Raw genomic sequence first — 11,820 nt, 5'->3', positions numbered from 1 at the left:
AAAAACTATGAACTCTCGCACATCCGATTTACACGAGTGGTACGAGCGACGCGTCGTCGAGCCCACGCTTGCCTCGCTCGAAGAATTTCAAGAACGCGATAGCGGGTGGGCGTTGTCGCGAATTCTCGATTTATATATAACTGTAAATATAAATAAATATAATCCAATGCGCGCGGAGTGCCACATTAAATTATCGCGAGAAATAATGCAATCCAAAGACAATGCGTGTTTCGCGTGGGCGGTGGTCGCCGCTCTACATCCAGCTGAAAGAAACGCGGAACGGGAATCTTCGTATCCACATTATACGACAGTGCTAAATCTCCAAGACATTGAGTTTCCGATGACATTGAGTCAAATTAAAAAATTTGAACTTCACAACATTTCGATAAATGTATACAACATCGAGAAAGAAAACAACATTGTCCCGATACGTTTGAGCGAACAAAAGAAGGACAGACACGTCAACTTGTTGTACATGCAAGATTCGCAAGACGTCGGACATTTTGCGTGGATCAAGAATTTATCCCGCCTTGTGAGCTCACAATTGAGTTGTGGCAAACGAAGACAATATATCTGCGATCGGTACGTATATTTAATAAAAATGCAATATATAAAATATACGAAAGAAAGATTAATTATTTCTTTTTTTACAGATGTTTACACTATTTTGGATCGGAGGACAAGTTGCAGTCGCACATTGCCGCATAGATTGCCGAGAAATGAACGAGTGCGCCATCCGGTTACCGAGCGATAAAGACAAGTGGCTCGCGTTCAACAACTACAACAGAAAGGAGCGACTTCCCTTCGTCGTATACGCCGACTTGGAGTGCGTGCTGAGGAAGACCGACGGCGAATCGTTATCCGCGTATCATTCTCGCCGTAGTACCGATTGCGTTTCGTGGTTCGTGGAAAAATTAAAAAATTTAGCGTAACGCGTAAAGATTATTTTAACCACGAATGTCCCCATGGTAAATTTAACGCGAGATGAGCGGGAAAATTTCACAGCGCGACACACTGTTACATTTGCAAAAAACCGTTTGCGCAAGACGATACACGCGTACGCGATCATTGACATCTTACCGGGAGGTGTCGAGGTCCCGCGCATTTAAACTGCAATTTAAATTATAAAGACTCTTTTTGTATTCCAATAGTTTTTCACTATTTATCCGGTTACGATTCACATTTTATCATCGAGGAAATAGCTACCGCATTCGAAGGCTCAATCAACGTACTACCGATAACGAAAGAAAAGTATATTTCATTCACAAAACACGTTAAAGATATCGCAGAAAAATCAGATTGGCGAAGCGATATAAAGTTACGGTTCATCGATTCCTACAAATTTCTCAGTACTAGTCTCGAAAAATTGACATCGTTTCTAAATAATGATAAACTTCAAATTTTAAAATCGAAATTTCAAAAGTTATCGATCGAAGAGTTCAATTTATTGACGCGAAAAGGTGTCTTTCCATACGAATACATTGACTGTGTCGATAGGTTGCACGATACGTGTTTACCACCGCGCGAATCATTTTATAGTTCCTTGACCGGTGACACCGTATCCGAGATCGACTACGCGCACGCCGAAAACGTTTGCAGGCGGTTCTCCGTTCGAACGCTAGGCGAATACAGCGATCTATATTTAAAAACGGATGTCTTGTTATTGGTCGACGTTTTTGGAAATTTTCGCAACAAATGTATCGAGAGTTACGGGCTCGACCCCGCGTATTATTATACTCTTCCTAGATACACGTGGGACGCGATGCTAAAACATACGAATATTACGTTCGAATTATTTACTGATATCGATATGGTTATGTTTATCGAACGGGGAATACGCGGTGGCCTGAGCCAATGTTCCGGCAGATACGCGTGAGCCAATAACAAGTACATGCCGTCTTACGACTCATCGAAACCATTGTCGTACATGATGTATTTCGATGTAAACAACTTGTACGGTTGGGCGATGTGTCAACCGTTGCCCTATGCCGATTTTCGATGGGTCGACGACATCTCTGACTTTGACGTTAGCGCGATCGCTTCGGATTCAACCACAGGTTATATTCTCGAGGTCGATCTGGAGTATCCGCAACGAGTGGCCTTCACTTGGACACAGTACAATTGGACACGGTGCAAATGGACACGTTACAAATGGACACGAGATTGTGCACACGGTTCAATTGGACACAGTGCATTTGGACACAGTAATTTTGGATACAGTAGCTTTTGGACACATAAGAAAATACGCATCGTTTACTTGGACACCGCTCAATTGGACACTGTTCATTTGGACACCGTTCATTTGCCCACTGTTCGTTTGGACACCGTTCATTTGCCCACCGTTCGTTTGGACACCGTTCATTTGCCCACCATTCGTTTGGACACCGTTCATTGTACACAGAAACATGCGCACTGTTTGTTTGAATATGTAAGAGATGGAGAAAAATAAAAATCATTTCGGGAAAATATAATCAGTATTCTTATAACACTTTATACTGGTAAATCTATGTAAAATATGAAATCGTGAAAAGGAGATACATTTGAAGGTTATAATATCAAAATAAAATATATTCATACTTATATATCTCTGATACTGATGTCATTAATTTTACATTGCTTTTAGCACTTTGTTTAGCCTTTCGCATATTTGGATGTCATGCATGGATACAGTGGGTTCCGCCCGCCCTGCGGGGGGGCTCCACTTCCGGAAGATATAACCTAACCCAAACCTATTTCTTATTTAAAACAAAAATTTGGTGTGGATTACGTCGTATAATTTAAATCAAATTTTGGTGTCCAAACGAACGGTGGGCAAATAACGGTGTCCAAACGAACGGTGTCCAAATGAACGGTGCGCATCTTTCTGTGTCGAAACGAACGGTGTCCAAAGAACAGTGTCCAATTGAGCGGTGTCCAGTAAACGATGCGTATTTTCTTATGTGTCCAAAAGCTACTGTATCCAAAATTACTGTGTCCAAATGCACTGTGTCCAATTGAACCGTGTGCAAAATCTCGTGTCCATTTGTAACGTGTCCATTTGCACCGTGTCCAATTGTACTGTGTCCAAGTGCACCACTCCATCCGCAACATCTTCACGACGCGCACACTGATCTACCGTTCTGTCCAGTACTCTGCGTTGATAGACAAGCTCCTCGCGACTTTATACGATAAGAAGCGTTATGTCATACACTATAGCAACCTGCAGCATTGCACGCGTCACGGCCTTCGCATCGCAAAGATACATCGCGTATTGCAATTCGCTCAATCCGCATGGCTCCGCGATTACATCAAACTCAACACCCGGTTTAGAACGCGCGCGACAAAAGATTTCGAGAAAAATTTATACAAGTTAATGAACAACGCGGTATTCGGTTAAATTATGGAAAACGTGCGCAATCACGTCGATGTAAAATTATTAACAAAGTGGGACGGACGATACGGCGCGGAGGCAATGATCGCGAAACCAAATTTTTATAGCAGGAGCGTCTTTTCAGAAAATTTGGTCGCCGTTGAACTGCGCAACCTCGAGGTGAAATTCAATAAACTGATCTATGTCAGTATGTGTATACTCGATATATCGAAAGTGTGTTTATACGAATTTCACCACGAATACATGTTACCGTTATATCGCAAAAATTGTAAAATAATGTACACCGATACAGACAGTTTGATTTATCACATCGAGTGCGAGGATGTGTACGAGAATATGAAACGCGAATCGCTAGATTCGACACGAGCGATTATCCAGCTAACAACGCGTACGGTATACCGCTCGAGAACAAGAAAGTGCCGGGTTTGATGAAGGACGAGAATAACGGTGCGATCATGACTGAATTTGTCGGGCTTAGAGCAAAAATGTACGCGTTGCGAATAAATAGTAAAAAGGATACAAAAAAGATTAAAGGTTTCAAGCGTACCGTCATAGCGAGAACGATAACATTTGACGATTACACACGGTGTCTGCGCGATGAAATTGAAATGACTCGACAACAATCCTGCATAAGATCAAAATTGCACGAGGTGTACACAATCAGCGAGACAAAAATCGCCCTGAGTCCGTACGACGACAAACGATATATCGTACCTGATTCGACCGACATCCTGCCGTGGGGACATTACCGGATACCCTTATAATGTAATATAATGTAATGTAATATAATGTAATGTAATGTAATGTAATGTAATGTATATATGTATGTATGTATGTATGTATGTATGTATGTGTGTATGTATGTATGTATGTATAAGGAAAACAAAAGAAATATATATTTCTATCTTTCTTTTTTTCTTTTTTATATTTCATATTTTATATGCTGTATACATCTTACATATATTTTTATATTTCAGATACTTTATATGTATTTCATATTCTTTATATGTTAAAAATAAAATACAGTTTGTACGAATTAAACCACATTGTTCTTGTGTATCCAAGAATTGTGCGATCCATCGAATCCCAACCATTTGACTTAAACCTCGTCACCTCTCCTGCGCAGTACTTTCTCCACGAGATACACGTCCGGATAAGTCGCGCGACGCAACTCGTACTCGTAGAACGCTCCAGCGACAGATTTTTTGCGATAGTCCTCGAGTAGATAGGTTACTGGATTAGTACGTTGCACTTTAACGATCTTAAACACTTCGGTGGTCCAGTTTGGCGTGTAACCCTTCTCGAAGATCGTCTTGTACTTGCTAACGCGTACCGGGTCACCTACTTTGAACTTTGCCGGACCCGCGATCTTTATCGCGCTGTACACAGTATCCAAGAGTCTTTCGACGATCGCAGGGGTAACGTCGACGGGTCGCATGCCGATCGTTCGATGCTTGCGCGCGTTGTAATCCGATACGAGTCGCAGCAACGCATCGACCCACTTGTAAGTTCCGTTGAGCGTAAACATCTTCCACATATCGTTCTTAAATGTACGATTGAATCGTTCGACGACCGATGCCTTCAACACCGAATACGTGGAATAATGATTGATGCCGTGTTTCTTCACAAGACGTTGCACGTTGGCGTTGTAAAATTCCTTCCCCATATCGGTTTACATATTTTTCGGGCGCCTCTCGCTATTTCGAATTATCTTTGCGATAGCGTCAGCCGTCTCGCTTCCGCCTTTATTCTTGAGCGGTACAGCCCACGCGTACTTGCTCAACACATCGATGACGGTGAGTATGTAGTGGTAACCTCTGTTGAAACGAGAGTACGGACGCATCTCGACGATGTCAGCTTGCCACAGGTCATCGTAACCCCGCACTACGACGCGTCTTCGGGGAAAATTTCTTCTCGCCGAAGCATGCAGTTCCTCGACGAGTCGTAGCTTCTCGATATTTTTACGTCCGTTGGATTTTAACGATGTCATGTTTTTAGCGGTGCGGCTAGTTGGCGCGTAATAATACGTGTAAAGAAATTACATTATAATTTATATTTCTAACTTTTAACCACTCAATAACCGTTTATTCCCGTTCATCGTCTTTCCTAATTCGTTCGCAGCTGTTCCTGAGCCGTTCCTGAGCCTTTAGATAACCGTCCGACAACCGTTCCTGAACCGTTCGGCCGTCCTTCAACCGTTCGTAGCCGTTCGTGAACCGTCCGTAGCTGTCCGTGAACCGTTTCTTGTCGTCCATTGTCGTTCATTGACGTTTCGTTGACGTTTCGTCGTCGTTCGTTGACGTTTCGTTGACGTTTTGTCGTCGTTTCGTTAACGTTTCGTCGTCGTTTCGTTGTCGTTCGTTGACGTTTCGTTGGCGTTTCTAATCTAGCGATATTCGTTTATCACGATCTGTAACGCTCGCATGTCTTTCTCTAACGCTGCAAGCTTCTCGTCTAACTCTTTTAGTTGATTTCTCAACGTTTTAACGCACTGATCCAGGTATAGTTTGTTGATGGCGTCGGTATCAGCCACAGGTTGCGCCACACGACGAATCTTGCGCGACCTCGCGTCAAAGTTCGTAACACAGTGCGACACAGAGCGTTATCGCGCACGAAATTTCTCATTAATCCGTTTCATCGACGATACGAAATGGCATTCGTCGCGTCTTTGCTCTGCTCGGACATTCCAAATTTGTTGATGCGCATCATCGATGCGAGAGACGTCGGTCGATCGATTGATTAGTTTTGTCGAGATATCGCTTAATTTATAATAATACCGGCTTCGCGAAGTTCCTCGATGATCGATAGGATCTCGTTGTCGTGGCCGTTGTGACCCGCTTGGTGCGAAGCGTCGAGCAATCGTAAACGATCCACCAGCTCGTTGGGATCGTCCCAGTGTACGTAATCGATCTTGTTGTCGGTTAGCGTCATCGCCCGAAGCGCGAATAATCCCTTTCCAGATTTTGTTTTTTTGGGTTCGATCGGTATCAGCTTTGCGATTATTTCTTTGTACTTGTATCCCCTGTTACTCAGTAATCGACCCTGCGCATCGTGATTGCGTTTATGCGCGTTCGTCGTCAACAGCATACTCTTGTACGTTTGCTTGTCATCCTCCGTATAGATGACGTCATCGGGGACTTTTTTGAAGATCAACTCGTAAAGACCAGGTGTGCCGACGTATCGTACGCCGTCGATAATTATGTTATCCGCGTTGTCCACGTCAAAACGTTTATTACCGAACATCATTCCATCGTTGTCGAAATAAACACCGTACACGGTGTCAATACCGCTCTCTCGATCGCCGCTCAGGACAGGCCAGACGTACCTCCGACCCAGCGACCTAACTGATCTCGCAACGTTTCTCGACCTTCCAGTGTTTGCAACTAATTTCGGACGGATGGCACGAGCGAGTCGTCCGTGGTTTCGAAAACATCCTCGTCCGCGAGTAATTCGAACATCGTAGGTTGTACGGTTCTCATTGACGCGGATGGTGTAGAAGTTATCGGCGGTACATCCAGTAGAGGGTCCGACCGTTTCGATTTATGCGGTGCTGGTGAGCGATCCGACCTGACGTTGGATCGTTTTCTCTTTTGCGATGTCGCATCATCTTTCTCGCGCTTCGGGATGGATAACGTTTCGATCCCCGCGTCGGTGTTACTCCCAGGCTCGTTCTTCACCGCGATCGAGCTAGAGTTGTCAACGATCTTTCGTAGCGGCTCAATGAGAGGTCTAGAGCGCCTGTCCAACACGATATCCTCATCGATCTTGCCGGTCTTCAAAGCGCGATATTTCTTGCGAATCGATTCGCTCGTTTTCACAATTGCCCTCGCAATCTTCTCGCGCTCGCAAATATCCTCGCTCTTATCGATCGCAGCCATCGCGGAAAAGCAAAAAAATGTCAATCTCTCTCTCTCTCTCTCTCTCTCTCTCTTACATTTCACCTCCGACGAAGTATCGGCAGCGACTAATCGTTTTGCGGTATCGCGAACACGTTAAATCGTTTTCTGTATCGACCATCGTTGAGCAAGCTGTCCTTGTCTATCACTACGAATCCGTACTTGCATTGCCAACAATCGCGACACAACGCGCAAAATTCATCGTACGGCATATCGGTATTCACGTGACCGTTGTACACGTGTTTCAGGTTGGTACCATCCTGTTTGAACAGGATCAGCAGGTTCGCGTTGTCGCGTATCAGATGTTTAGGTATTCTCGCGTACGTCTGACAGAGATAAAAGCAGTCGACGCTCGAGTGCCGGCCCATTGAAAAGTACTCTTTCACAGCATCTTGCTTATCGCATGCCACGTCATCGAACACGAAAATTGAGTATGGACGCGCCTCGCTCGGCGGAATGACGTCACTGTTGTTGGAGAACGTGAAGTAGCCGATTTCGTCGATCGATGTCAGCAAATTTTCCAGATATCGATATTTTGGTTGTTGCAACGACTTTGAGTACACGTACACGTTTTCGAAACGTACACCGTGCGGATTTTCCAGCAGGCTTATCAGAACGTTAGTTTTACCACAATTCGAGGGGCCGCAAACGATTGCGCGTATAGTAGTCGGTAGCATCGTACCATGCTTGCGCATCTCCGCGTTGTCCCCCATCGATCGTAATCTGTCGTCGCAATTCGTCACGCGTATCGCCAAAGGTTGTCGCACGAATCTCATGTTCACACTATCAACTGAGGAACGCTTTATCGAACGCCTATTTATAGGTGCGCGGAACAGCGAATCGCTTAGTAACGAAAATGTTCGTCCTACTGTCGAGACCTTCCGATATTTGCGATTTGAGCGCCGAACAGTGACAATTTGTGCCGAAAGTTGTTCTGCTGTGAATGTGCGGCGATCACGTCCACTACCTGTGGGACAAGCTTCCGGAACATATAAAAGCGGATTTAGAGGTTCAACAAGTTCAGCGCTGTTGCGAACATTACAATCAACCGTGGCAGCGAACGCACATCGACGGTCCAGCACCGTTGATAAAAGATTGCGGTGAATGTCAACGAAAATAAGTAGAGGCCGATTAAATCGTGCGATAAACGCTCTTCCTTTCGAATTACATATCCCCGGTTATCAGTTTTACGGTCCGGGTACTCATTTGGAAAAACGATTGGCGAGAGGTGTTCGGGGTATAAATCCATTGGACACGGCCTGTCGCGAGCACGATACAGCGTATTCCCGGAACACCGATCTCACCGAGAGACACGCGGCTGACAGGATACTCGCTGAGAAAGCGCGAACTCGCATCGTCGCGAAAGATTCGACTCTCGATGAGAAAGCCGCAGCTACAGCTGTTTGGGCAGCGATGAAAGCCAAGACAAAAATCGGCATGGGTATGAAAACGAAGACGAAGACGAAGACGAAGATGAGGACTATGCGGACAAGGTCGATGAAAAAGCGGATACTTCCGTCAGCGAAACGAGGCGGTGTATTGCCGATTCTACCGATGTTGGGCGCGCTCGGATCCTTGATCGGTGGAGCGGCTGGCGTGGCCAAGGCGGTGAACGACAGCAAAGCCGCGCGCCGTCAGCTGGAGGAGCTGCAACGTCACGATCGCGCGATGGAAGGTCGCGGACCTTATCTCGCTCCGTATAAATACGGATAGGGACTGTATCTCAGCCCGTACAGACGTAGACAAGGAGTGGCAACGAAGAAAAAAAAACGTCGAAAAGACGCTAAAAATGTCCACGGGTGTGACAACGAACATACAATTAGAACAATTGGCGGAACGTATGCGTATACCGTACTTTAGAGGGGTTTTCATGCGTGATTCGTTACCGATCGGTGGTATATATCGAAACGAGAGCGGCATTGTGAATTTGGATAACACCGAAGAACCGGGTACTCATTGGGTAGCGTACGCAAAGAAGGGAAATCGCGCTATATATTTCGACGGTTTTGGTAATCTTCGACCGCCGAATGAATTGGTGCGATATTTCGGATGGAATGTGACGAAGATCGAGTACAATCGCACGTCCTTTCAACTTACGATCAAAGCATCTGCGGATAATTATGTCTGGGGTTTCTCCGAACGGTCGATGACAATCGGTGTGAACTTAAAGCCTGACAATGCGTCGTTAAGACTCAGTATTCGTTAAACAGTTTTGCCCACATGTCTATGACATTCACGCTGACCGGGAAGAGTAGCGTCCTCGCGGCACACTACCATCCAGCCATAGATTTGAGCGACGGTGATTACGAGCTCGGTCTAACAAATTTTGAGACTTATCATATATCGATATCGAACGTTGTTTGATAAAGTACCAGAGGAGTCTCTGGTTTCGGGGGATATCGGGAAGAACGCTTAGAGTCCACGCACACGTACGTTGGTCCGAGCCGCACTTCGCGAATATTCGCACTTACACTCAATTCGATGATTGACTGCCGGTTGATAATGTCCTTACTTTCACTGAGATTCTTGAGAACACCGTGAGATTGATTTCTAGATCCGATCCGAACAGCAAACCAAATTCCGAGAGCGTTGTCGATTTTTCCAAAGAAAGCGTGCGCTATAAAAAACCGTTACTCGAGGAATGATCGAGGATCACCGGAAGGGTCGATATCGACGCAGGAGCGCGGAAAATCTCCTGAGAGCTTGATTATGATTGGCTGATAGCGTCGTGCGATGCTGATTGGATTGATAAGACCGGCATAGGGATTGGGTTGAGGTCGCGTATGAGAGAAAAGGAAGAGAGAAAGAGCACTAAAGAGAAGGACTAGAGTGAGTAAGATGATGGTGGTGAGATTGTGCAAATGTCGCGATATTTTCTGAACATTCCGCCCGCCTTCTACAACAGCGTTGAAGAATTATGCTATTGGTGATGGTGAGGCCGAATACGTTGCTGGTTGCTCCGTGGGTGAGGGTTGATCTGGTGTCGTCGGAAGCACTGCCAACTTGGTGATAGGCCGCTTGAGTTCTGTTGTGGCCGTCTTGAGGGTGACCACTCTGCAGAGACCGTCCTAGCCAAGATGAAGCTGTGTGACCCGAGCAAGAGGCCATTTTGATGGGGGGAATCTCTCATCCGTGAGAAGTACAAGAGAGCCGACCTTGATTTGTGTGGTGGAATGATGCCATTTCGATATCGCTAGCTGACGTTGAAGACATTCAGCTGGCCAACGTGACCAGAAATGCTGGAATTGCTGCTGAATGAGCTGCCACCGTGATAAACTTGGAAGGGGCACTGCGGAGAGAGATGGTTCCGGAATTGTAGTTGGCGCTGCCCCGATGATGAAGTGCCCGGGGGTGAGGGCTGCCAGGTCTTCTGGGTCGTCAGAAAGTGGACACAATGGCCTGGAGTTGAGGACTGTCTCGATTTGAACTAGAAGAGTCGTAAGTTCTTCATAGGTTAGGGCAGTCTCGCCTATAGTTCTTCGCAGATGATGCTTGACCGATTTGACAGCGGCCTCCCATTTACCGCCGAAGTGAGGGGCTGCTGGAGGATTGAAGACCCAAGTGGTGCCGTCATGGGTCAGTAGCTGAGCGAGTTCCGAGAATTTCTTTGATCCCGCATTGAATAGCCGCTTAAGAGATGTATCTGCCCCTTGAAAATTGGTTCCACAGTCGCTAAAAAGAGTTTGGCAGATACCTCGCCGTCCCGTTAACCGCCGATACGCTGCGATGAATCCGTCTGTCGAGTAGTCCGTCACTGCCTCCAGATGAACCGCCGAAGTTGAGAAGCAAACAAAGATGGCTAACCATCCCTTGTGACACTTAGCCCCTCGTCCTCGCCAAGTTTTAAGAGTGAGAGGGCGTAATCAACCCCTGTGTTGAGGAAGGGACGAGATGGCGTAATGCGAGATGATGGTAGTTGACCCATGAGTTGCTGTGCCCTTACGCCTCGTTGTCGAGCACACCGAACGCAGCGGAGAATGTGAGATCTTACTGGAGCTCGGCCACCAACGATCCAGTAAGCCTGGCAAAGATAAGTCAAGGTTACCTGAGTTCCGCCGTGAAGAGTCCGTAGATGGGCGTCCGATATAATGAGTCTGGACAGATAAGAATCCCGTGGCAAGATGGCTGGGTGCTTGCATTCAGAGTCCAATTGAGAATGCTTGAGTCGGCCTCCGACTCTGAGGATGCCCGAATGATCGATAAAGGCCGTAAACTTGGCGAGAGGATGAGATCTTGACAAATGTGCTCCGCTTGAGATGAGTGTCAGTTCCGATGAGAAGTACGCCGATTGGACTGACCGAATCCAATATAATCGTGAAACTTCCAGATCTGCAGGTGTGAGAGGTGTGGCCAGAGAAGACTGTGGTATACCTTTGAGGATCGCGCAACACCGTTGACAGTGAGCCGTAATCCGAAGAAGCCGTGTGAGCGATGAGTAACGATAAAGAAGCTCCCAGAGGTGGTGTTGCCTTATTGTTGAGGAAGTGAGAAGAAGCCCGGGCCGCTCCTCAAGAGTTGCCGCCGAATCTAGCTGTGATACCATGCTTGGCCAAT

At 46.2% G+C, this 11,820-nt stretch overlaps 1 protein-coding gene and 1 pseudogene across 1 annotated transcript; both read right to left on the bottom strand.

The window, feature by feature from the left end:
- Positions 1-6,130: 6,130 nt before the first annotated feature.
- LOC138940831 (uncharacterized) lies at positions 6,131-7,248 on the bottom strand (annotated as a pseudogene).
- Positions 7,249-10,181: 2,933 nt separating this feature from the next.
- Positions 10,182-11,809, bottom strand: LOC138940830 (uncharacterized). The gene is made up of 3 exons (XM_070310052.1): positions 11,071-11,809; positions 10,422-10,915; positions 10,182-10,334 (listed from the first exon to the last, which is right to left on the bottom strand). Exons 1-3 carry the CDS (start codon positions 11,807-11,809, stop codon positions 10,182-10,184), a joined length of 1,386 nt encoding a protein of 461 aa, XP_070166153.1.
- Between the last annotated feature and the right edge of the window lie 11 nt (positions 11,810-11,820).

Source organism: Polyergus mexicanus, unplaced genomic scaffold (genome assembly GCF_030449975.1).
Source record: "Polyergus mexicanus isolate NDT 795.1 unplaced genomic scaffold, iyPolMexi1.0 SCAF_17, whole genome shotgun sequence".
NCBI classification, from domain to species: Eukaryota; Metazoa; Arthropoda; class Insecta; order Hymenoptera; family Formicidae; genus Polyergus; species Polyergus mexicanus.
This window is presented reverse-complemented; position numbering and strand designations above follow the sequence as displayed.

Excerpts from the sequence above, each read along its gene's own strand:
- LOC138940830 (XM_070310052.1), bottom strand. The coding sequence starts at position 11,809 with ATGGTATCACAGCTAGATTCGGCGGCAACTCTTGAGGAGCGGCCCGGG. Across the intron at positions 10,916-11,070 it reads GCTAAGTGTCACAAGGGATG|GGGCAGATACATCTCTTAAG; the intron begins GTTAGCCATCTT and ends CCAATTTTCAAG. Across the intron at positions 10,335-10,421 it reads ATTCCACCACACAAATCAAG|GACGGTCTCTGCAGAGTGGT; the intron begins GTCGGCTCTCTT and ends CATCTTGGCTAG.